Genomic DNA, 25,178 nt, shown 5'->3' with positions numbered 1-25,178 from the left:
TCACTTCTGTAATTTAAACATACAACCGTAGTCACAAATAAATAAATTACATTAAATAATTTATTGACATAGATTTGACAACAAGAGCTAACGAGCGACTCTACAAGTAGGATGTCCATTACATGGACGGTACTTTGGTTTGAGGTTGTTTGTGCGTGGAGGCACGGCGGGCGGGCGGGCGGAGGACGCAGGGCGAGGCGGCGCGGGCGCGGGCGCAGGGCGCAGCGCGGCGGCGCCTACGCGCTGGCGGCGGCCGCGGGAGTCGTCTGTTCCGCGTAATACCGGTACGGATCCACCGCGCTAGCGGGCGCTGGCCTCACCACATACAGATTGCGCCTTCGAATTAAAGACTAGAATTGAAATGTTGAGAATTAAAAAGTGTTACAAAAATAACCGTATTCGATTTAATAATGGAATTTTAATCCTTAAAGAAACGTAATATATTTGAATAAATTTCATAATTTTAATAGACGCATTTGCGTGTAAATAAGAAAAAATATATATAATTTAAATGCAACAAAAGTTCAACTCAATTTGCCATTTGATAAAAAAATATATAATTAATTGTCACTGCTTCATCACTTTCGTGCGTCTTCTGAATCTCATTTTATAATGTTCTTAAATAATACTAGTTACGAGTATATTTTATAGTCGCCTCACCTATGGTGTCCATCAGCATGGACCTGGAAGGTGGTTTCACCAGGGGCACCGTCGTGGCTGAACAGTTTCTTCAGCGCGATGATGCCGGCGATGGTCAGCGCGACCTTACTGGCGATCAGAGCCTTGCCCGCGATCGCGGCCAGGGTCTTCAGGGCGATGCCTCCCACCACGCTCACAGTGGTGAAGATACCCAGCAGCAGGTAAGGGAGCACTTTCTTGCCTAAATTGAAATTACGAAAATACATTTAGAAATTATCATTTATTTTCAAAAATAAAATGGCAACTACATCGTTATCAGTTACGAAATAAATAACTGACCTCTGCCTCTGCCTTCCGACGCCAAATCCATTGAGATGGTGTACGAGTTCATCAATTGCTCGAATTTAGTGCGTAGAGCCATGTCGAGCTTGTCTTCCGTGGACATGCCAGGGAAGAAGCGCGGCTCAGCGACTGCGGCGGGAGCGTCAGCCTGCTTCACCAGGGAGAGCCCGTCGGCGAGCTGTACGCTTTCCTGTAGGTACAATCAACATAACATTACTTTACACTATTCATGATACACATCACAGATATTTCGATCACAACATTTCACTGGCTTCACCTGTTCTACAGCCCGTGTGAGAGCGCTAAGGGCTTTGCCCTTCAAGCACATCGTCAAGTGTTTTTGTGAACTGCAGTCGTCGTAAACTTTCTGCAGAACTGCGAATTCTGCTGAAGGCCACCACGAGCTCTCCTCAGCTCGTCCACTGTCTATTTCGTTTTGTTTGTAATCCTCCACTTCCATCCTGCGGGATCTGCGGGGACCGTGAACATGGCCGGATGCGACGACCACACAAATAACAGACACGACGGTTATCCGGAAAGCAGTACACATTTTGTTTTTGTTTTTATTAATTTTCACACACTGCACTAACAACTAAATCAACGTAGACGAGGGTGGTCTACTCGTAACTGACGTTCGAAGGAGCGGGCGCGAGCTTATAACCGCGCGCCACTTGGCCGTCGGGCACCACCAAACATCCGCCATTCCGCACCAATTCTCCCGCACGCGTACTTACGTAACTGAACTTGAAAATGATCGAGAAATATTTTCCAAGTGAATTTCTCCAATAAAATGCTTGGCAAAAAGCAAGAATTGTGTGTATTACCGATTATGTTGCGTGTGTTGGTTACCGTTTGAGTGTGTGCGTAGAGCATTATAACGGATGGGTTTGCGTGCACTACCAGGACCATTCAATCCCTCGTTTCACTCACGGACGACCGATTTTAGCGTTTTATTTGCGAGTTTGCCGATATCGGTGAATAGCATTTCGGTCTCTAACGTGCGTAGTGCGCACGCGCAAGGTGCAAAAAGTGTTTCCGCCGGCAGCTACGATCGGTTGCGCCCGCCGCTCAGGATGTCAGAAACCGTAAAAATCATACTTACGTATAGGAAATATGTCTGTTATCGGCTTAAAGAAAGTAAAAGTTATAGCGTACTCGTATCGAACCGTGTCGATCAGTTTGTACCCATTAATACTAACGCAGTGTCGTTAAGCTGTGCACGCCTGCTTACCCACATGGTTTGCCGCCAGAAGTATCAGCTAAGTACCAGAACAGGACATTGGTTATACTTAACTATTTTATATCCACTATTATTTTTACCCAACTGCGAAAAAGGAGGGTTATGTGTTTGACGCGTATGTATGTATGTCTATTCCTATGTCCTCTCGTAACTACTCAACGGCTGAACCGATTTCGATAAATGATACGGCATTGGATTCGCCTTAATGCGAGTGACACTGGGTACCTGAAATTCTTGAAAAATTAAAATGGCGGATTTATGGCGCCCAATTGTAAGTTTTCAAAAAATGATTTTTATTCAAACCTATTGAGTGGGGTATCTAATGAAAGCTAATAATTAGCCCATTCTAATTATATATAGGTTATAACCTTTTAATATACCATTTTCACAGAAAAATGTGAAATAAAACAATAAATTTAAAAAATCAAAAACCCGACTGCCTTGAAAATACTGAAAAGAAGAAAACAAGTCTAGTGGGCTAGAACTTTGTTAAGTAGCTAACTTAAAGTTCAACAGTCGGCACCCATTTAAATCGTGACGCTCAAAAATTCTTACCTAATGGGTCCCGACTGTTGAACTTTAAGTTAGCTACTTAACAAAGTTCTAGCCCACTAGACTTGTTTTCTTCTTTATAGTATTTTTAAGGCAGTCGGGTTTTTGATTTTTACCCGACTGCGAAGAAGGAGGGTTATGTGTTTTTAAATTTATTGTTTTATTTAGATGTTTGATATGGTGTGTATGTATATAAGAGTTCCCAATCCGTATTGGGCCTGCTTGGAAACCTCAAACCAAGCCCTTTCGAGCTGAGAGGAGGCCTATTTCCAGTAGTGGGAAGGGTATAGATCGGAGATAATGATGATAAATTATTACATAGCGAATTCCTAAGCAGTACAAAAGAGTAGGTAAATATTATTAAGCACCTACCACGAAATCATGATACAAAAATATCCCAGACCATATCCAACTCAATGTCGGCTAGCGATTCATCAGATGGCCTACGTCGATTATCCGACTATCCTAAGGTAATAGTAAATTGTAGGTAAGTATTGTACCTAAGCAAGGTATTATTGTAAGAAATTATAATAAACTAGCTTTTACCCGCGACTTCGTCCGCGTGGAATAGTAACTTTGGAAAGTTTTTAATTTATTTAGGGTACCTATTCTGCCAATAATAGAACATAGAAACTTCTACGGTTTACGTAAAAATAACATATTTTAATACATTGCTTTATATCTAGAGTTTATTAAAAACATTGTTATACATATAATATAAAACAAAATAAAGGTAACTAACTACATACAAACTATTATAAATAAAAAAGTGCGGGTAGTCGACGACGACGAGCGACGACGACGTGTATTTACCTGCCAACTCAAAAGGACTAATTCTTCATAGTGAACTCTTGACATTTACGTCCTTTTATTGTAAGTTAGAGGGTAGGATTATAATTAAGACGGCATTCTTACTAAGCATAGCTACACATATTTCCGATAAATATACTTACTTATAGTAAATTTGTTTGGAATTCCTTAAGAACTTTCATCCTCATATTTTCAAGTATGAAAAATTACGAAATGTGAAAACAGCCGGAACAAATGTTTTTTAGGGTTCCGGACCTCAAAAGGAACTTTGCTGTCCGTCCATACGTCTGTCTGTCAAGACCCTTTATCCCGTAAACGCGCGAGTATCGTAATCGAGTTGAAATTAAAACCCTAAACTCAGGTCAATAGTCCCGGAAGCTGTGAAAAATTGAACTTCTAAGTTAACGTCATCAAATGATACAGTCATTAAAAAGTTTGTTTTCCATACAAATCGCCTTAACAGAAAAGTTATAGGGTACTCCCAGCTGTCCTAGAAACTTGGAATATTTGTATAAAAGTAGCTCTATTAACAATTTTTTTCCCCTTATAAGCAAAATAAATAAGAAAAATCTGAAAATCATAATTTTTCATTTCTGACTGTCTATGTCAATAAGCCATCTAAAATTACCCCACGTTGCGTACATTTTGCTTATAAGCTTAAAATAGGCTCTGCTAACACTGATATTCATAAATAACTACGTACGGACCCTTGATGCGCGATTCCAAGTCGAATTGAACGATTTTTTTTAGTTCTTATCGAAAACTTAAACACAAAGATTCTTGATTTATCTGTGATAATGACGACGTTCAATATAAATTTTTCATCCCTATTTCATCCCTCGCAGGTAAAATTTTCAAAACACGCTTTGAACAAATATCTATTTATTTTTTTATAAGTGCCCAAATGCCAAATTTCATAAAGAACCATCGATTTATCTTCGACAATGGCGACCTTCATGTAAACTTTCATCCCTATTTCACCTCCAACAGGAAGAATTTAAAAACGCGCGAACAGATATGTATTTTATCTCTTATCACGTGCCCAAATGCCAAGTTTCATAAATAACCATCGATTTATCTTCGACAATGACGATCTTTGTATATAAACTTTCATACCCTATTTTCCCCCTCACAGAAAGAATAAAAAAAAAGCGTGAACAAATGTCATTTTCTCTTAATCACGTGCCGAAATGGCAAGTTTTCATGGTTTTATCTTCGACAGCGACGAACTTCCACCATATAAACTTTCATGCCCTATTTCAACCCTTAAAGCCTCTTTTCGCGATAAAAGATAGCCTATGTTATTTCCCAAATCTATTCTATTCTGTACCAAAATTCATCCAAATCGGTTCAGCGGTTTTGGCGTGAAAGCGTAACAGACAGACGGACAGACAGACGACAGACAGAGTTACTTTCGCATTTATAATATTATATAAGTATGGATAAATAAAATAAAAAATATTATTAAATAAACTCTAAAAAACATGGGTTCGATTTGAAACTGGTACGAGTACGTATATGCAGTTAAATATACCCCTGATCTACGTTATCAATATAGTAAGTCTTGTACTATTTTTAGAACGACAGTTACACATCAGCAGCTGCAGCTTTGTTGCTGTGGCGGCAATAGGAATCGAGATACAGCCCGTAACAAACAAAACTGACAGACAGACGGACGCCAACGTAGCGACACTAAAAAAAACCTGCACCAAGTACTGCACAGACTAAACAGTAAACACTGCTCCTTAAGCTAACACTAGAGACTGTATATACTAAAGCTCTTTAAAATCTATCCTAGGAGTCACGAAAAAAAATACATTTTGAAGGTAACTAAATTATTTATTTGTTACGGTATAAATATTAGCAGTAGAGCACTAATCTGCCGTAATCCTCATTACAGTCATCGATAATAATGAAAAAATCTATATGTAGAAAGTAGTTAACTCAAGGAACGCATTTTCATTTCTAGGCAGCATTTGATCCAAACCCTGTCAATCTCATTTAATTGGTTTTTTTTTTGACAGTAGCTACCATTCGGCTTCAGGTAAAACTTAAGGCGGAATAATAAAAACGGAACGCCAATTAATCATGCATGCAAAACTAATAATGACGTTTTGCACGACTAGCGAATGTGCGCATGCGACTTGCATTAGGTACGTAGTCAGAATATTTACGTGCTCATCAGCTAAGCATCAAAATTGCTTACCTTCACAAGGCAATTACCAATATTTTGGGAATGCCAAAGTAAAACTGATTCCGCTCTGACAGAAGCATCATTTAGGTAGGTACCTACCTGCCTTAGCCTCCTCGGTTCTCGCGTACTTTATAAAGGACTAATTAACACTAAGAATAACGGCCGAATGTAGGTACTTTATAAAGTAAAAATTGTTAATTGAATAAAGAATTCTAAGAATTTTGAAATAATATCCAAAATAACAAAGCAGGTTAACCACGTCTAGGTTTTAAGCACTAAGTTTGTTAAAAAACGTCAGGAATCAGGAGGTTAGCGAAATAGTCAAACCTATATAGGCACATCCTGTCCCGTCCTGTAGGACTTATACAGGGTGGAAAGATCGAATGCCACATGGATGGCAACTTACTTAAATAATCGAAATGGCACATTCTGTGTATAAAGGAGACTTTCCTTTATTTTTAAAAACAATAAATTCTGCATTTATTTTTTTTTGAAAAATCGTCTGTCAAGGACCGGGACTCGAACCTGTCAAATGCGACAAAAATAAAATGCCGTATTTTATGATGTAGATCGATAGGACTAATGAGGTTCATTTATCTCTAAATATCATTCACAATAAGGATTACTAATGTATGGGCAAAAAACTTTTCCCAAGGTATCACGTCCCAAAATATTTTACTCAAATTATCATTTGGCAAATTATAATTTGCAAAAAAAACTTATCGCAATTTTACAGTTAGTATTTTTTTGCCAAATTATTGTTTCGAGAATAATTACTTGTCATGTTTCTTATTATTGTTTGTTGTGTTGTGTTGTCATGTTATTGTTGTTTTGTATTATTTAATCAAATGTATCGTTTGGCATAAAGCACCCTTCCCAAACTATTGCAGGGCATAATAACCTACTTTTCTGGTAGCAGTTCGTTTCTGCGGGGGACGCAGTTCTAACTTAACCTAACCTACCTTTCTGATAGCAGTTCGTTTCTGTGGGGGACGCAGTTCTAACCAAACCCAACCTACTTTTTGGTAGCAATTGGTTTCTAAGGTTGGTTCGTGTGCGAAGTTTCATTTTGAACAAACATTTTTTGGTACTTATATAATATTAGCCAAAAAAAAACTTTTGCTTAATAAACGTTTGTCATAATAAATCTTGACAATGTAAAACTATGCCAAATGATAATTTGACCAAATGAATAAAATGCGAAATGTTAATATGCTAAAGATACGTTTGGGAAATTAAACTAGTGCGATACGTTTTTTGGGAAGTGAAATTTGGCGAAAAGTATTTTGCCGAAACGGCAAGGTTACGGAAGGCCATGAAAACTAACAATTACCATTTAATTTTGTTTTAACCCGTCACGGGAAATGCACCGCAGCCACAATAAATATTAGAAATAAAAAAAGCAAATTGTACGCAATGGAGACTTACTTTTCTTTTAGAAAATAATAAATAATTAAATACTACTGCTGTGAATTGTAGATTTTTTTCGGTGTGGGGTCATCGGTAACCTTATCTAACCTACTTTCTGGTAGCAGGTCGTTTCAGTGAGGAGTCGCAGTTCTAACCTAACCTAATTTTGGTAGCAGTTTTTTTCTGTGCGGGGTCGCATTTCTAATCTAACCTTCTTTTTAGTAGCAGTTCGTTTCTTGTTTCTTAAGTATTCCTAGTAAGTATATATTACAAGACTAATTTATTAGAATAAATTATATCATTTATTTTCAGCTCAGCAGCTCAAACAGGCAGGTTTTGCTATAATAAAAAAATCAGTGAGCAAAATCGCATTTTACTACACTTTACAGCACCTAAAGATGAGGTTTTTTGCAGTATTAAAAAGTATGATATTTTACAAGGAGTTCTAAATATGTTCAAATTACAATCCATGTTATAAGTGTGAGATTGGTATCGAACCTACTGGATACTTTTTCATTACGTATTCAAAACCTGTCTACTTACCGGAGACTTTTGATTGTTATCTGGCATTCATAAGTGACTTTTTAAAGTAATGGCGATTGTACGAATCATATTTGAGAAAAAAGATTTAAATATGATTACGTACTATATTTATTTCTTAACAATCGGATTATATTTTAAAGTTTTTGATATTTTTTGTCTTCTAAATATATGTGGTTTTATTTGAACCTTTAATTTAAATGTTCTCCCTGCTCCGGTGAAAATTTGTATATGTCACACGAGACCAAACTTTTTTCATCTCGTGTGATTGAATCCCTCGCTGCTCTCAGGATTCTAACCTAGAACCACTCAATATATCGCTCGTGCGTGATTGTAGAGTGCGTGTAGTACTCGGGATTAAAAATCAACACTCGCAGCAAAAAACGACTGCTCTCTTGTTGCACAAATAACTATTACCTACTGTTATTTTGCAAGCTTTTATTTAGTTTTACCTGTCCCGTTGTATCTGTCTGTCTGTAATCAAATCTTGCAAGTTAAATTTGACCAACTTCCAGTAGTCAGATTGACTTGAAATCTAAAATACTTATGTAAATCGCGTGACAATACAATAATCTAGTAGTGACATCCTGGTAGTCCAGCCAGAATCCTCTCCGCGGGACGGAACTCTTTATTATTAGCATCGACTTGAAATTTGGTATGCAAATGTAGTTTGAGTGACAATGCAAGTACAGTCAACAAAAATTACAGTCAGCACAAAAATCTTGTACTAAAAATGAAATTTAAAATTTTTTAAAAATATATATAATTAGGTTTTTAAGACATCAAAAGAAACAAGTTGAAATCCTACGAATAAATAAATATTCTAGAATATTTATTCGTAGTTGAAATCAAACAAATGTATTTATAGCCTATAGTCGAATAGATTTATTAATTTGTCAACAAAAAATTACAGCATTACAGTTAAAACACTAATGCGCTGTAAAATTCAAATTATAGAAAAAAAAATTACATACAAAAACTAATTAGCTAATTAGGGATTAGGTTAGTATAAGTCGGAAGCTCATAAAAACTATGTTTAGGTTAATCAATTTCGTAGTAAGTATTATAGTAGCCATCTACACAGAAGTAAGTACACATATTAGATTACGATCGACCAAGACAAAATAGCTCAAGGTACCTATCGTACATCGATCTATTGAACCTACGTACAGATCTATTGAATTGTTTTGCGCCGGTTAGATAATAAGTAACCTGCAGGGCTACTACGAAACTGGAAACTCGATGTTCGTGTCGCAGGGCTACTACGAAACTCTAAACTCGTAGTTCGTGTCGTGCGGTCCCTCTGACACTTATACTGTTTAATACGAGAGCGAGAGGGACCGCACGACACGAACTTCGAGTTTCGAGTTTCGTAGTAGCCCTGCTGATACAACTTGGGAAAATTCAAAAAAAGAAACCTACTCATTTCTCAAAGGGCCGGTAACGCATCCGTAGCTCAGCTTATGTCATGCATGTCCATGGGCGGTGGTGATTGCTTTTCATCAGGTGATCCGCCTTCTCGTTTTGCCTATGAGCTATCATATATACTTAGGTAAAAACGTTCGTATTTATCTTGTTTTCTCATTAGCTCCAGTAAACTTCAGTAAGCTAGTTGAGAAACCAAGATAAGTAATACGAAATTTTCCGACAAAATACGATGGCAAAATATTATTCACTAAATCTTTCCCTAATTTATAAAATTATAGGTAGATAAAATAAAATTACTTTAGTGAAAAGACTTGAACGAAACAATCGTAGATAATAATATAAATATTGGATTTGTGGGTGACACTATTTACCGGCACGGGTAATACCAACATCGAAATACCGACCCGATATTTCGTGTACACGCCTACACGCCCATACAAACTGGAGTCAAACTGACAAGAGTTTCTATGGGCGTGTACACGAAAGATCATGTTGGTATTTCCATGTCGGTATTGTACGTCCGGTGAATAGTCACCCGGATTTGTCTGTAAAACAAGCGGCACAAACGTAATACAATATTGTGTTAAATGGAACGCGCATGTTTTCTGACGTTCATCGGCTTCTGTCAAACAAATCTGTCAATGTCAATGTCACAAACAGTGTCACATGACACATCATTGGTATTCATTAACGGAACCTGATTAACCTCCCTCCCACCTGCCATTCATTTCATTGCATTGTAAGCTAAGCAAAGCAAACAATACAAAGACTAATAAGAGATATGAAACAATACCTTACCCTTGCTTGGCTGACGGACGACCATACCATCACTAGTATACACACTCATCTATGCCATCACTGGCCTGGCGTAAATGGAGTAATTAAGACGGAAAACAGGACGTATATAAAAAACAAATGCTATCTTACACTATTCCGATAAAGAATTCAGCTACTGCGTACTAAAACTTTATCACAAATTTAGAAACAAAAACCTTAAAGTTTATAATTAATTCTTGCTTGCACTACTAGTGTTGCTGCTGGCATCTGCGTAAAATCAGGTAAGAACTTTGCGCTTACTTCAATAATATAAAGATAAACTCTAAAAAATAAAATAATGGTTTGGTTTCAGCAATAAAATAATAATGACAACCGAAGAGCTAAGTCATTTGGGCAGTGACCCAGGTGCAGTGAAGTTTGGCAACTTTATGAACTACTACTCATTCCATAGCCCAGAACACAGGACCAACAACCTTGAGAAACTCATGTTCCCTACCCCTATTGAAAATCAGCCATTCCTTTGCTTAGACATTGGATGCAACACAGGAGAGCTCTCTAAAGAACTGTACCAGTATCTAAACACAACTTACCCTGAATCTCACATACAAATGCTGGCAATCGACATAGACCCCACTCTGATCCAAAGAGCACAAGAATCCAATGAAATCTTAGATATTACATTTCTAACCGCCAATATCATGTCTGAGGCGAATCGTAAATCTATTCAAGAGTATTTAGATCTATATCAGAAGAAATTTTTTGATGTTACCTTGTGTTTTTCGGTAACAATGTGGATACATTTAAATAATGGAGATGACGGTTTGCTGGACTTTATTAGTTATATTAAAAATATCTCTAGGTGTATCATCATTGAACCACAGCCTTGGAGATGTTACAGAAATGCTCAAAGAAGATTAAAGAAATCTGGCAGCACTTTCTCTCTTTATGAGACATTGAAAATCAGGAGTGATGTGGAATTTGTAATAGAAAAAAAGGTCATTGAAGACACACACATTAAAGTTTGTGATTCTATGAATGGTTCTTGGAACAGGAAAATTATCAGTTTTCACAAAAAGAATGAAGTTAGCTAGCAGTGGAATAGTAATAATATTTTTGTTTTATTTAATCAATTTATTTGTTTGTTACACAAAGTATCATTATGCCAACATATTCAGCCAAGTACAGTAATAAATTTTTCATCACTATTGTGAACTTTCATTCATAATTTAGGATCAACATAATTCTTGAAAACTAATATGTGAGAAATAACAATATGAAATACACAATATCAATGAGAGTATGCAAGCCTACACCACTTTTAACCCATATCACAACCAACAAATTTTTAGGTCATTTTGTTTAGGTATCCTAAGTTAGAAGTTGCATGAATCTAGTAAAATGTACTGGCCAATCACAAACAAGTAGTAACGCATACACAGCATGCGGGAAGTTAGATACATTAAGAATTCTGGTCGTAAATTATTTTTATTTGAATATTGCATGAAAAACTAATTTTTGGCTTATAGACATGGGAAAGAAGACGATAGACATGGGACTCACATTTTTGTGTTTACACACAATTATTTCATCAAAAGACTTGTAATTTTTGTGAAGAGACAAAACACAAGTCTTAATTGTGAACAGAACAAGAAGCACAAGAAAAAAATTAATGACAAAATTATATGTATATCTTGGAAATATAAAACTTATTCAAATTGCAATTTGCCTTTGAATGGTATTCTATAACAAACACAGTAATTGGCAGATGTAAATCTGCTTGACTGTTATCAGTTCTAATTGCTTGTCCATACAAACACGATAAACATAGCAATATACCTTGTACAATGGTAAGTAATTTTCAAAACAGGACCCTGTGAATAGTCCTCACCTTTTCCTAAAGGCATAAACGGCCAATAATGGCTAAAATCAAATTATCAAAATGCAAACATTAAATTTTACTATTGTTTGCATTTTAAACAAAATAAATATTTTTAAACTGTTAGGTATAGATGAGGCCCCATCACAATTATTTTTAGTTTTGCTATCTCTTATGTTGTAACTTCTTCTGTACTAGATTCAAACTCCAACTTGACTTGATTGTTGAGGCCCTCACCATCCATCTCTGATTCTTGCGCATTTAGCATGTTAAGTGTTACCTGAAAAAAGCAAAATAAGAAAATGATAATTAAATTCAGATTTGACAGCTAAAGAAATGGATAGGCTAGGACCTAGGTAATAAATACGTAGAAAGCCTACATACAAGGCATTCAAAAAATTAAGAAAAACAAAAAAGTCAGTATAAAATTTGAACATTTTAAAGTGACCTTAAAAATGGCTAGCAGAGACTAATTCTAAGATTGTATGTAGTTAGATTTAATTTCAAGTGCCATGTCAGGCACATGTTAGTAAGACTCATTAACATTGTATCTTCTTGCATAAACTGATCCTGGGAAGTAAAATTAATTAATTAACTTTCTGGGTACCTATTGATAGTATAGTATAGTCACCTATCTATGGCGGTCAAACTTGGGCACTAACAAAAGCACATGTAAAGAAACTGGAAATTGACCAAAGGGGAAGTATGATGGATAAGAGAAGAATAAACAAAATGAGAAATAAATTATTGCATATAAGAATAGTCAGTCAGGCAAGTTATGTGAGGCCCTGACAAATGAAGTAAACTTTTAATCACATGGTATCCAAGAGACAGGAAAAGGAATAAAGGAAGGCAATTTCAGGCCTTGTAGAACATCGTGCAAGAGCAGTTGCATGCAAGAGGGATTTAATAAATTTTTGCTACTAACATATTATTATTTTGAATATGCATCAGAAACATTGGCATATCTAGGTTATTTTTCAGCGGGAGCCTGGCCTGGATTTTTGTTTGAAGATATATCAGTATTATAAAATTATGAATCAGTAGCCCAATATCCTGTCATAGGCACTAGACCATACTGGGGTGGGCACGGCTCACCTGGCTCCTCCTCTATATATATATATATGAACTGATTCATAATTTTATGTATATATATATATGCCTATGTGTTGGTTTTGTGCGGTGGTTTCATGTTTTTGTTGGTTAGGTAATGCATGTTGAGTAGGTTATAGGCATATATCAGAAAAAAAAGGTTTACTAAAAAAACATGTAAATACTACTCAACATGCATAACCTAACCAACAAAAACTTGAAACCACCGCACAAAACCAACACGAAACTGCCGCCAAAGAAAGACATGGTATCAAAATGATTGACTATGATGATGATGATGATATATCATGTTTTATTTAATAGTATAAAGTTGAAGTAAATCAAGGGCCCCTTGACAAAATTTGCTACAGGCCCAGCGCTGGCTTAATCCGGCTCTGGTTAAAAACAGATGCAAAAAGTCACTAAACTGCTGATAATAGTCCTTAATTACTAAATACTACTCAAATATTGTGAATGACAATAAAGTAACATTTGCCAAAGGATTTCATGTATAAAATCACCTGTTGTGAAATAGGTGCTGTATGGACATTGTGTGTAGTCTGTAGTGTATTTCCCACCATAGCTGGTCGCTCTTCAGCTGCTTTCCTTTTCACTGGAGTCTTTGCTTGCCCACTGTAATATTACAATAAAATATACAGTCTTCAGTGTTAGTATAGATTTAATGAGCATTTTTTATATTATTAGTATGTATAGCACTAACCTAGATGTATTCTCAGCCATGGGGTGCAGCATCATCGTCATTTCTGCCAATTTATTAAAAGCTGCTCCAGCCTCTGTGAATATTTCACCTACCTGAAAAAATACATGTATAATTTATTATTGGGCAGCTATAAAATAACTGAATGTAGTAATTAACTAGTTAAACTATACCTTAGCAGCAGAGTTATTCATTGTAAGGAGCAATTTTAGAATTTAGCTACTTTACAGAAGTTAAAAGTTCTATGATACAGTAAGTGTTAATAATCTGCCTTTGTTTGGAACAGCTAAGAACTTGGGCATAGGCCCAATCTCCAATATCTTGTTGATTATTATTTGTACTATGAAAATCGGCTTCTAATAAAATTTCAATGAAAATTACTTTCTCGTTTTGTATTTGTATAACAATTACAAAAACTGATAGAATACATCCACAGACAATCCACGCACATCCCTCTGTCAAGTGTCAGTGTCACTGTCACGTAGTTAGTCATGTGTCAGCTGGGCTACTCCGAAACTCGAAACTCGAAGTTCGTATCGTGCGGTCCCTCTGACACTTATACTGTTTGATACGAGAGCGAGAGGAACCGCACGACATGAACTTCGAGTTTCGAGTTTCGGAGTAGCCCTGCAGAAAATAAAATAGAAGAAAAATACGTCTTATCTAAAAAAAGTCCGAATCTTGTCAAATATACAATGTATGTAGAGAACATGGAGTCATGTGATTTACGTAGACGAAGCTTCTTTTTTTTATTGCTACAATGTCAGTTAGAAATTCTATTAACCCGTAGATTAACCCTTAATGCAATAAGGGTGGCATTATAAGTTTAACTTGTGTGTATCGCTGGGCTACTACGAAACTCAAAACTCGAACTTCGTATGTTGCCATCCCGCTGACGCTTATACTATTTAATACGAGATCGAAAGGGACGGTACGACATGAACTTCGAGTTACTAGTTTCGTAGTAGCCCAGCTGACTTAAATGTGATTTTTGCAAAAAAATATTTGCTTGTGAAGAATTTGTTTGTCCCGCATCTGCATTTTCGTTTGACAACTTAGAGGATTAAAATGCTTAATAAATTATTACAAAATATTGGTTTTAAATGTTATGTTCATCTTGATGCAATTCGGACAGTTGTATTTTCTTTCAAACGCACGGTAGAAAATCTATCTAACCGCGCTTTTAATTATGTCTTGAACAGAGTTGTGTTTCTCCATGATCTGCTGGGCTACTACCGTTTGAAAATTGACGTTCGTATCGTACCGTCTCTCTCACTCTCGTATTAAATAGTATAAGTGTCAGAGGGACCGCACGACACAAACTTCAAGTTTGTAGTAGCCCTGCTGTAATTAACGTAGTGTTGCCAATTTAGCAACTTTGTCGCTAGAATGACGAAGTGACGACTTTTGCTTAAGTCTTAGCGACCAGAAAAAGTTTTAGCGACAAAAATGGTTTTACGACTTATCTGGCGACTTTTGGAGTACTTACAAATTAAAACAAAAAAAAAACTCGAACTTCGTATGTTGCCGTTGCCGTCTCGCTGACGCTTATGTCATTTAATACGCGAGTGAAAGGGGCGGTGCGATACGAACTTCGATTTTCGAGTTTCGTAGTAGCCGCTCTTCTGACCCTATACTACTAAAAAGTGCAGAATTCGAACTTCGTATCTTGCCGTCCCGCTGCGCTGACGCAAATGTTATTTGATACAAGAGTGAGAGGGATGGAGGGGTTGAGGGAAATTCGAAGTTTGTAGTAGCCCCGCCGGTGGAATTAATTTTAGCTTTAGCGACTTTTAATTCTGAGTCTACTAGCGTAGCGACTCGAACTTCTAGGAGTTGGCAACTCTGCATTAACGTCAAATTCAAATCGAAAAGTCAAAGCCGACAATTTTCAATCGGCCATTTTCATTGCGACTGTCTTTCGATATGGTGAGTGTCCACTATTTGTATCCGAAAATATCAATGTGATCTTTATTTAAACATGGTTTACTGTGAACTTTGTTGTTTAAAGTGAGAAAAACTCTTGTTATAGTGTATTTATTTTGACATAATTGATTTTTAACGTACATGTGATTTAGCAAATGATGATCCAACACTAGATTTTAAAATACGGTTGGAACCTGAATCTGTCGTGAAGATTATACTAGGGCGGACTGATGCTCAGTCATCAATACCCCAACAACGTATAAACTCGAAGCTTTGGTTATAATGCTGCTAATTTTCAGTCGCACAGGAAGTTTTCGGCACCCCGTCATGGGTCCATGGGGTTCTACCCCAAGAAGAGGTCCCGCCGTCATCGTGGAAAGGTGAAGGCTTTCCCCAAGGATGACCCGAGCAAGCCGGTGCATCTGACTGCCTTCATCGGCTACAAGGCCGGTATGACCCATGTGGTCCGTGAACCTGACCGTCCTGGATCAAGTAAGTGTTATTTAAAATTGTTAATGAACTAATATGCAGTCCCATATTAAATAACACCGCCCTTTTTTTGAGTCGGGGGTTAAAAAAAAATTGAGGGTTTATTTCATTAAAAAAAAATTGCATCATTAACTGGTATTAACCTTAGCTTCTAATCTTAAAATCTTGTTCAAAATGTGTAGTTTCTCTTGAAAGTGGTTCCAAATTCGAAGTATCACTCCAATAAAAATCCCATGCTCAATATTTTTTGTATGTTAACCATGATTTGTGGTACTCTTTCAGAAATCAACAAGAAGGAGATTGTCGAGGCTGTCACCATCATTGAGACTCCTCCCATGGTGGCTGTCGGTGCTGTGGGTTACATCGAAACACCACATGGCCTCCGAGCTCTCCTTACTGTCTGGGCCGAGCACATGTCTGAGGACTGCCGCCGCCGCTTCTACAAGAACTGGTATGTATCAATGGAAGTTGAAGTTTAAATAAATCTCTCATTATAATACCCAATTCAAGTGTCAAAGATTTGATATCTATATTATCATTGCCTGCCTACTTAATTATTGATTGATAAAATATTTTATGAAGTACTTATTTTTATTTTTGCGATATCACATTTTTTATACCCACATTTATGCTAAAAGTGGTACTGGAACACAAGTTTCACGTGCTCTGCCTACCCCTTTTAGGGATAAAGGCGTGAATGTATGTATGTATGTATGTTATTTCTACATTTAAACCTGACACCTCACTTATACTGTCTAAAATTTAGACTCTAAATCATGAATATACAATAGCCTTGTCATATACACAATTTCTAATCAAACCAAAATAGCTCTCCTATCGCTGGATGAGAGTCTACTTAAAATATGCCATGTTGCATATTACTGCCAAGTGGTCTCCGCTCAACGATGAGGCCGCTTGGTTTCTCTTACAGCAGCTGCTTTACTATGTGCTTCAATCAGGTATAAGTGCAAGAAGAAGGCTTTCACTAAGTCCAGCAAGAGATGGCAGGATGAGCTTGGGCGCAAGTCCATTGAGAAGGACTTCAAGAAAATGATTCGCTACTGCACTGTGGTGAGACTCATTGCCCACACCCAGATGAAGCTGCTCAAGCAGCGTCAAAAGAAGGCCCACATCATGGAAATCCAGATCAACGGAGGCACCATTGAAGACAAAGTCAAGTGGGCCAGAGAGCATCTGGAAAAGCCTATCCCTATCGACTCTGTGTTCGCTAAGGATGAGATGATTGACTGCATTGGTGTTACCAAGGGCAAGGGATACAAGGGTAAGTTTCAAACCCCAGCTTGATCCTGTTTTTTTTTTTAATGAGGGTTTCTGCATCAAGCTTGTATTGGGAGATCTGTTTAACAACATGAAAATTTGTGTTACATTTTGTGATTGGTTGAGTAAGTCTATTGCTGTGTCCACACATTTGGCAAGCACCAACAAACACACAGGATGCAGTACAGGAGTTAGATCTATTTTTTTACGAAAGATTAAAATCTAAACTAAAAACTGTTTTCATGGATGAAAACATCGATAGTTTTTGCCAAGTGCACACCCCTAGACTTGGATAGTTTGTATTGCGCATCACTATCGATAGATATTGTGATCCGTCATTAGAGGTTTATTGTCAGATTACGATATTTATTGACGTGTAGGGTAGTGTATTGACGGATCACAATATTTATCGCTGAATTTCTGGAAATCCTTGTGATCTGATCCCAGAACCTGGATCGTGATATTTATCTTGCGTGTAGTGTCGCGCGTCAATATCTATCGCGTCAGTACGCAGCGAGACTGCAGCGATGGAGGACGTCGGTGACACCGCGTCTGCCGCAGAGAACCCGTACCACGAGTAGTCGTCCATTTCATCGTTAAGGCGAATTTCGTCCAATAAATTCAGATGTGTATACTTTTCTCTCTTTTTTAGCTAATTATTCATCCATAGCTTTCGCTCTCGTTTGTTTAAAGACAGGGCTACAATTATCGCCACACAAGCTCTAATTTTCCTCTGTCTAGGGTCCATCACGTCTGCCTCGTACAAAGAACGCTTCAGTACTGACGCGATCCATATTGATGGTGTAGGTAGTGTGTGCTGTGATCCGGCCCAAGATACATAAGTATTGTGATAATTATCACAATATTTATGGACGTGTAGCGTTCGCCATATGTTAGACTAAGAGTACGTAAAAGCTATTCCAATCTTACTCTAACATATCCACACATCTGTGCGTTTGTCGGCGCTTGCCAAACGCGTGGACCCAGCATATGGGCCAATCCCAAGTATGACTAACTAACCTCACGATACTAAGGCTGGAAACAGTGCTCGCCCGACGGTACAGTCAAGGGCAAAGATATCGACACGGCTAAAGTTACAAAAATATGTAAACACGGCCTTAATGCTAAGTACATAAAGTCGTGTATACATATTTTTGTAACTTTGGTCGAGTCGATATCTTTGCCCTTGACTGTACGTCCTGACCGTCAGCGCTGACCGTCGGGTGCTTCGTCGCTGCTTCGCTGACAGAGCGACCGACCTGTGAACTGTACACGCGTCGGTTCGCCGTCAGCATAGCACTGAATGAATTTTCGCAACCAACGGTCAGCGCTGACGGTCAGGACGTACGGTCGAGCACTGTTTCCAGCCTAATGCTGTCTATTAGTGATGTAACGAATGTCATTTTTTAGCCTAATGCTGTCGAATGTCATCTGCTACCTACATTCGCGAATGCGAATATTCAGTTTTTAGTTTTGGCGCCAAATTATGTGGCAGTCTCGTTCGAACGAAGTGCGTTCCGTTTGTACTTTGTTCTGAAAATTACCCAGTTTATACGAACGCATCGCAAAGTAAATAAATAAATAATACCTAATGATTAAGTGAAGACTGATAATATGATTAAGAGATGTTATTTTTTTGTTGTTAATGAATGCATTTCGATTTTATTAACCTATCTATTATCTAAAAATTGTATTTTTTTCTGATATTCATATTCGCAAAACATTCGCAGAAATTTTGCGAATGCGAATATTCGTTACGTCACTACTATCTAGCAAGATTTGGCTAGTCACGAAATCTTCGCCAGTTATAAAAATGTGTTTACACAACTTATTGGAGAAGCAAAACTGTAAATTTTCGCATCCTTGTTAATAAGATATTTTTAGTATACCATACCTAACTTCATGTTTACAGGTGTCACCTCCCGTTGGCATACAAAGAAGCTGCCCCGCAAGACGCACAAGGGTCTGCGCAAGGTTGCCTGTATTGGAGCATGGCATCCTTCAAGAGTTTCTTTCACCGTCGCCCGCGCCGGTCAGAAGGGATACCACCACCGTACTGAAATGAACAAGAAAATCTACCGCATCGGGCAAGGTGATTAATAAAGCTCCATAATTAATGAATGAAGCTCCTAGTTTACCTGCTGAACTTAATGTGCCATTAATGAATTCAAATGATGATCCAACACTTGCGCTTTTTAATACGGTTAGAACCTGAATTTAAAGTGAAGATTATACTAGGGCGGACTGATGATTTTGGTGCTTCTATTTGAAACTTAAAAAAAAAACTACCTTCAGTAATATTCAAATACATTTTTTTTTCTTAGGAATTCACACCAAGGATGGCAAGGTCATCAAAAACAATGCCAGCACAGAGTATGATCTGTCTGAGAAGTCCATCACTCCCATGGGTGGCTTCCCTCATTATGGAGAGGTCAACAATGACTTCATCATGATCAAGGGTTGCTGCATGGGACCAAAGAAGCGTGTCATCACTTTGAGAAAGGTAATAATTTGTTTATAGTGAGATTGGAGCCCATCGATTTAGAATACCGAGATACATTATCAATCACCTACAAATTCAAGTCGCAAAAATGACCCATCGCTAACTCATCAGTGCGCGCGCGTTATTCCCATCTGTTACCACTTAAACTAATTTGTGGTAACAACTGGTTTTTTTTTTTTTTTTAGTTACCACCGATTTCTTTAGTGGGTATGAGATGGAAAAAAAAACTAAGTTGCCGCGAAAAGGTTCTATTCTATTCAATATTTATGGGCTCGATAAATATTGAATAGAATAGAACCTTTTTTTAAATATAGTGGTAAAAGATGGGGAAAAAAAATCCCAGCTGTTACCACTGGTAAAAATTGGTGGTAACGAGGTGGGAATAACTCGTGCACGCGCAAGGCAAATCAAAAACATATAATGTACTTGGGAACATTTCAATTTTCTTTACATGCAACCTTATGTCACGAAAATTAAGGTGTTATATCGAGTGCGCGCGATTGGCGGTTATTGCCTCCTCTAAATATCGACGGATGCGTCGGCAGATGGATCCGCAACCATATCTTCGAATAAATTGCGATCCGTCCACACATCGGCAGACGTGTGGACAGGCGCGTTGCGTTCGCGCTGTCACCCTTTTGATCCGTGTCGAAAAACCGACACCAAACGGATGAGTGGCAGATGCATCTGCCGACGTTAAATACCTACCACAGACAAGCAAAAACCACCCTCTACACCTCGGCGGACGCATCCGCAGATACAATCTGCCGACGCATCCGTCGATATGTAGAGGAGGCATATGATATGACATTACAAAATAAGACCCGACGCGCTTTCGGTGGGCAAGATTTTTTAAACAATACTATACCTTGAGTCAATCCCTATTGTCTGATTCGTTTTATGCCAATAATAACAAATTTACGGCTTTGACGTTTCAAATGAACATAGGTACTTATTGAAATTAATTTAAAACAATGTTTTTAAGGCGTATTTTGCCATAAATTCACTACATTATAAAACTAATAAGTAGTACTAACCGAAAATACGATATGCCATCCTTTTTCAACGTCGTTTATGTATTATTTTTGCACTTTTTTATGGAGCACTTCGGCATGTTGATCCGATAACGAACCACGCGTTATTGACAGCGCAACTGTGCTTAGAAAGGGTTTAAGCACAGTTGTAGCAAGACACATTTTAAGCGTTAGTAGGGTTTCTAGGGCTATAGATAAAGAGATATAGATAGCTATTCTAAATCGATGTTGGAGCTCTAATAGTGGTTCTGCATTCTTCCTACAAATAATCCACAACTATGACTCACAAATGCTATATTATGAGGTGACACTCTTTCCCGGCCCGGATAACACCGACATGGAAATACCGGCCCTGTTTTTTGTGTACATGAAGAACAGGGTCGGTATTTTCATCCCGGTATTATCCGGGCCGGGAAAGAGTGTCACCCACATGCATCATAAAGAACTTCTATGTTAGAACACTGCTCTGCTTTGAGCATACTTTTTTTTAAGCTATAGCTTTTTGGAATTCCATATTGACTTAGTCTAAATTTGAATTAAGAGTATTGCTTTGCCTCATATCGGTCTCAATTACAGTCTCTGCGCGTGCACACGAAGAGGGCTGCCCTTGAAAAGATCAACCTGAAGTTCATCGACACCTCGTCCAAGTTCGGTCACGGTCGCTTCCAGACGCCGGCTGACAAGGCCGCCTTCATGGGCACCCTCAAGAAGGACCGCATTAGGGAGGAAGCCGCCGCAACCACCACCCCGGCTGCTGCCCCAGCACAATCGTAGATTGGGCATTTATAATAAAATAATGACGAAACTATTTACTGTTTTTTTTTTCTTGTTGGGCCGTACTTTTCAATAATTACAATGAATATTGTAACTTATTACTAAAACAATAAGGTTCAATTTCCAAATCGATGCATGTGGTCCACAGATTACCCCCTACCGATTACCGGGGGTAATTTGTGATGTGGTCGCTAAATCGCCTATGCCTTATTAAGGGTTATGCCCTGATCACACGTACCGAGTAGCATGGCGAGACAGAAAATTGGTACTCGGCCGAGAGAATAGGGTGGGCGAGTAGGTGTTTAGGTTTACGCATTTTGATTTTCCTGGTGACAGTAGCCAATACGCGGTTGCGCGGCCTCTCCCTAGGCGAGTGAACGAGTTCATACCTGCCGAGTGGCGAGCGAGTCGGCGCGGGGTATGCTGAGAGGAGTTGCGGGGGTGGGCACTCTGCCTAGTAAACAAACCAGGGTCCGAGTGGCTCGCTCGCCATTTTGTTCGGCCTAGTACTCTTCACAAAGTACACACGAACCGAGCACTCTGCTGAGGACACTCGCCACTCTACTCGGTACGTGTGATCAGGGCATTAACCTTTTCCACGCCAACGACTCGTGCGTGTGAGTATATATATATATATATATATATATATATCCATACTAATATTATAAATACTAGTGTGTTTTGTATGTTTGTCAGTCTTTCAAACGTCGAAACGGAACGACGGAGGAGATAGTGACAGGCTACTTTTTATCCCGGAAAAATGCACAGTTCCCGAGGGAACAGCGCGGGATAACCGGATTTTACGCGGGCAAAAGCTAGTATAATATATATACGCACCGCCGGTTCCACGCCAACAACATATAATTATATACGTCCATTACTTCAATGCAAAAGCAACCTTGTTTAATTGTGTTAAGGTTCGATTTCAGACATTGCAGTGTAGAAGCCTGGCGTGTGGGTGATGTCTTTCGTATTTGACGTGGCGGCGAAAAGGTTAAACGGGTGGACCGATTTGAAATCAGGTTTTCTGACGATGTTTCTTAGACATGTTTCATCAAAATAGGTTCAGCCGTTTTTGAAATGACAAAAGTCGGGGGTTTTGCAACTTTTTGTTAATTGGTTAAAATATAATCATTGATGGCCTGACCTTGTTAGATTGTCGCACGGGCGGTACTAGAATTACGAACATCCACTCAAAGCCCTGTCTTCGACGTCGGGCTTCTATTAGACCCTCGTTCGTAATTCCTTATTTGAGCATTTCTAAAAAAGTTTGTACATTTGATTTGAGACTCCGATTTGGGTAAAAATTTGCAGGTAGATGAGTGAACGATACAGAGTTTAAATAACGTATCTCCCGAAATGTCCCAATTGATTGTATGGAAAGTTCCTTTTTTATTACCGCAAATCCATAGAGTTTTGGTAACAAAAAAGGAAATTTCCATACAAACCAATATTTTGAGAGACTTATGTTATTACGACTCAGTATCGTTCACTCTACATACCTGCAAATTTTTATCCAAATCGGGGTCGCAAATCAAATGTACAAACTTTTTTAGAAATGCTCAATTACCGCCCATAAGACAAAATGTACTATTTCAGTATGGAGGCATACAACATTTTGTACCTACGAATAAAATATTTATTCGTAGTTTTGTACTGAAGTTGTCATCACTATTTTAGGTTCATTGGTATGATATATTGCAGATTAAATAAAATATGACATTAATAAATTGATAATTATTTTAGTTTAATTCGTTTTATCAAAGAAATTATTCTTAACAATATGTCTTACACATTGTAGTACAATATTACGTTCATGTCTCACTTCCTTAAATAACAATTTATGCAACAAAGTAGATGGCAACTTAGGTTTAGGCCTCTTAAAAATTGGTCTCTTAAGGATATCATCTTTTGATTTCCTTTTATTTGTTGGTTTTGACTCTAGATTGTTAGGCTCATCATTTATTTTTTTGATCACATTCACTTCTTCAGGTCCACTGTCATCATCACTCTCATGCTTTTTTGGTGGAATCAAATAAGGAGTAGTGTCTTTTATAATTGAAGTGGTATGTTTCTCAGTTTTTTGTCCTGGCTCTGTGTTTTTGTCCTTTTCACATTCTTCTTCATCATCAGAAGAGCCATAATCACACTGCAAGGAAGACAAAGCAAGACAAACAGAACTTGCAACAACTGTGTCTTTAACAGATGTGGTGGCTTCAGGTACATCATCTTCATCCTCAATTCTAAAATCACATTTCAAGTCTTCTTGTTCTTCATCCACATTTAGATTTAATTCTTGAATGCCTCCAAAAGGTTTAAGCTTCCTGGTGTCTTCCACAGCAGGCAATTTTTTCTCATTGGGTTTTGGTATAACTTTTCTCCTCTTCTTAGAAGCATTCTGATTGAAGCGAGGTGTGTGGTTTCTTTGGTTATCAAAAGATTTTCTTTTATTGGCAGTATCTGTAAAATTTAATAGGTACACATTCAACACATTCATCATACATAAGCTACACAACTGCTGTCAGAGATATCTCTTAGTTTAAGTGTAAGAAAGAATACACATTTACCTGTTTTGTGGTTTCTTTCATGCCTGAAAATTTTCAGACCCATTTTTTCACCTCTTTCAATTTTTTCTTTCATTGCTGCAACAGCTTTTTCAACATTTTCTTTTGTGGGGTACTTTTTCTTTCTTTCCTCTCTCCATTTCTTTATTTCTTCCGGATCTTGTAGTTTGGCAATTTTTTTGTATAGGCCAGATGCATGTTGCATTTGAATGTGCTTTGTGATAACCTTAGGATGTGCAATGAACTGGCACCCATCTATATTACATTTCTGTAATGATAAAAGTTTTTGAGTGTGACAATTATTAACAGTCAGATCCACAATTTGGCCATTTTACGATTATTACGTCAAAGTCAATATAAAAACAGCATAAATGATTTTGGCACAATAATTGTAGATCCAACATGTCACATTTATTTTTTTAACATCATCTATCTATCTTTTAAAATATTTAATCCCACCCAAAGAAGGTAGACCTTCTACATAATAAAGACTAGGATAGAAGACTTACTTTTCAATGCATCTTACATACTGTACTAAATCATAAATAAATAATATACCTGATGCTGTTGTTTGTGTTTTTCGAGGATATCTGCTGTCCGGAAACCTCTATCACATGTCTCACACCAATATTCATTTTCATTAGAAAACTCCTGGGGCGGTGGTCTCCAATTTTGTCGTGGCGCCCTCAGATAAGGCCCTCGTGGCATAAAATTGAGGCGCCATTGGCAATTGTTTGGTGGCTGAATACCTTGATTATGAAATGAATGTTGAAATGGCACCTGCATGATTTTTGGTATTACGATTACGTACTTACACTGGCAGTTCACAGTTCTCTATATAATATCAAGAAAGAAAGACAAGACACAAGGGAAGGGACTTGGATTTTACGAGGATTTTACCATTACGTCCATGGATTTTACTTACTGACCTAACCTATGTAGACTTACTGTTCTGTTCTGACAGTGACGTGACATGACAACTTGGGTGATGG

The 25,178-nt window shown here is 37.8% G+C and overlaps 5 protein-coding genes across 5 annotated transcripts; 2 read left to right on the top strand and 3 right to left on the bottom strand.

The window, feature by feature from the left end:
- Positions 1-216: 216 nt before the first annotated feature.
- LOC141426219 (uncharacterized) lies at positions 217-1,669 on the bottom strand. Its single transcript, XM_074085071.1, has 4 exons — positions 1,259-1,669; positions 979-1,171; positions 661-880; positions 217-350 (listed from the first exon to the last, which is right to left on the bottom strand). Exons 1-4 carry the CDS (start codon positions 1,529-1,531, stop codon positions 344-346), a joined length of 693 nt encoding a protein of 230 aa, XP_073941172.1. The 5' UTR covers positions 1,532-1,669; the 3' UTR covers positions 217-343.
- Positions 1,670-9,813: 8,144 nt separating this feature from the next.
- On the top strand, positions 9,814-11,653 carry LOC141426648 (probable RNA methyltransferase CG11342). Its single transcript, XM_074085708.1, has 2 exons — positions 9,814-10,213; positions 10,285-11,653. The coding sequence occupies exon 2, from the start codon at positions 10,298-10,300 to the stop codon at positions 11,021-11,023; it is 726 nt and encodes a 241-aa protein (XP_073941809.1). The 5' UTR covers positions 9,814-10,213; positions 10,285-10,297; the 3' UTR covers positions 11,024-11,653.
- A 215-nt stretch (positions 11,654-11,868) lies between these two features.
- On the bottom strand, positions 11,869-14,089 carry LOC141426649 (uncharacterized). The gene is made up of 4 exons (XM_074085709.1): positions 13,792-14,089; positions 13,622-13,713; positions 13,422-13,533; positions 11,869-12,088 (listed from the first exon to the last, which is right to left on the bottom strand). Exons 1-4 carry the CDS (start codon positions 13,810-13,812, stop codon positions 11,981-11,983), a joined length of 333 nt encoding a protein of 110 aa, XP_073941810.1. The 5' UTR covers positions 13,813-14,089; the 3' UTR covers positions 11,869-11,980.
- Positions 14,090-15,455: 1,366 nt separating this feature from the next.
- On the top strand, positions 15,456-21,656 carry RpL3 (ribosomal protein L3). Its single transcript, XM_074085707.1, has 7 exons — positions 15,456-15,547; positions 15,844-16,036; positions 16,316-16,484; positions 16,993-17,315; positions 19,224-19,403; positions 19,636-19,814; positions 21,425-21,656. Exons 1-7 carry the CDS (start codon positions 15,545-15,547, stop codon positions 21,620-21,622), a joined length of 1,245 nt encoding a protein of 414 aa, XP_073941808.1. The 5' UTR covers positions 15,456-15,544; the 3' UTR covers positions 21,623-21,656.
- Positions 21,657-23,348: 1,692 nt separating this feature from the next.
- On the bottom strand, positions 23,349-25,178 carry Nufip (nuclear FMR1 interacting protein 1). The gene is made up of 3 exons (XM_074085706.1): positions 24,745-25,178; positions 24,190-24,454; positions 23,349-24,082 (listed from the first exon to the last, which is right to left on the bottom strand). The coding sequence occupies exons 1-3, from the start codon at positions 24,970-24,972 to the stop codon at positions 23,370-23,372; spliced, it is 1,206 nt and encodes a 401-aa protein (XP_073941807.1). The 5' UTR covers positions 24,973-25,178; the 3' UTR covers positions 23,349-23,369.

The sequence above is a fragment of the Choristoneura fumiferana genome, chromosome 3 (assembly GCF_025370935.1).
Source record: "Choristoneura fumiferana chromosome 3, NRCan_CFum_1, whole genome shotgun sequence".
In the NCBI taxonomy this organism is placed as follows: domain Eukaryota; kingdom Metazoa; phylum Arthropoda; class Insecta; order Lepidoptera; family Tortricidae; genus Choristoneura; species Choristoneura fumiferana.
The sequence above is the reverse complement of the archived record's forward strand: the minus strand, read 5'-3'. Positions and strand labels throughout refer to the sequence as shown.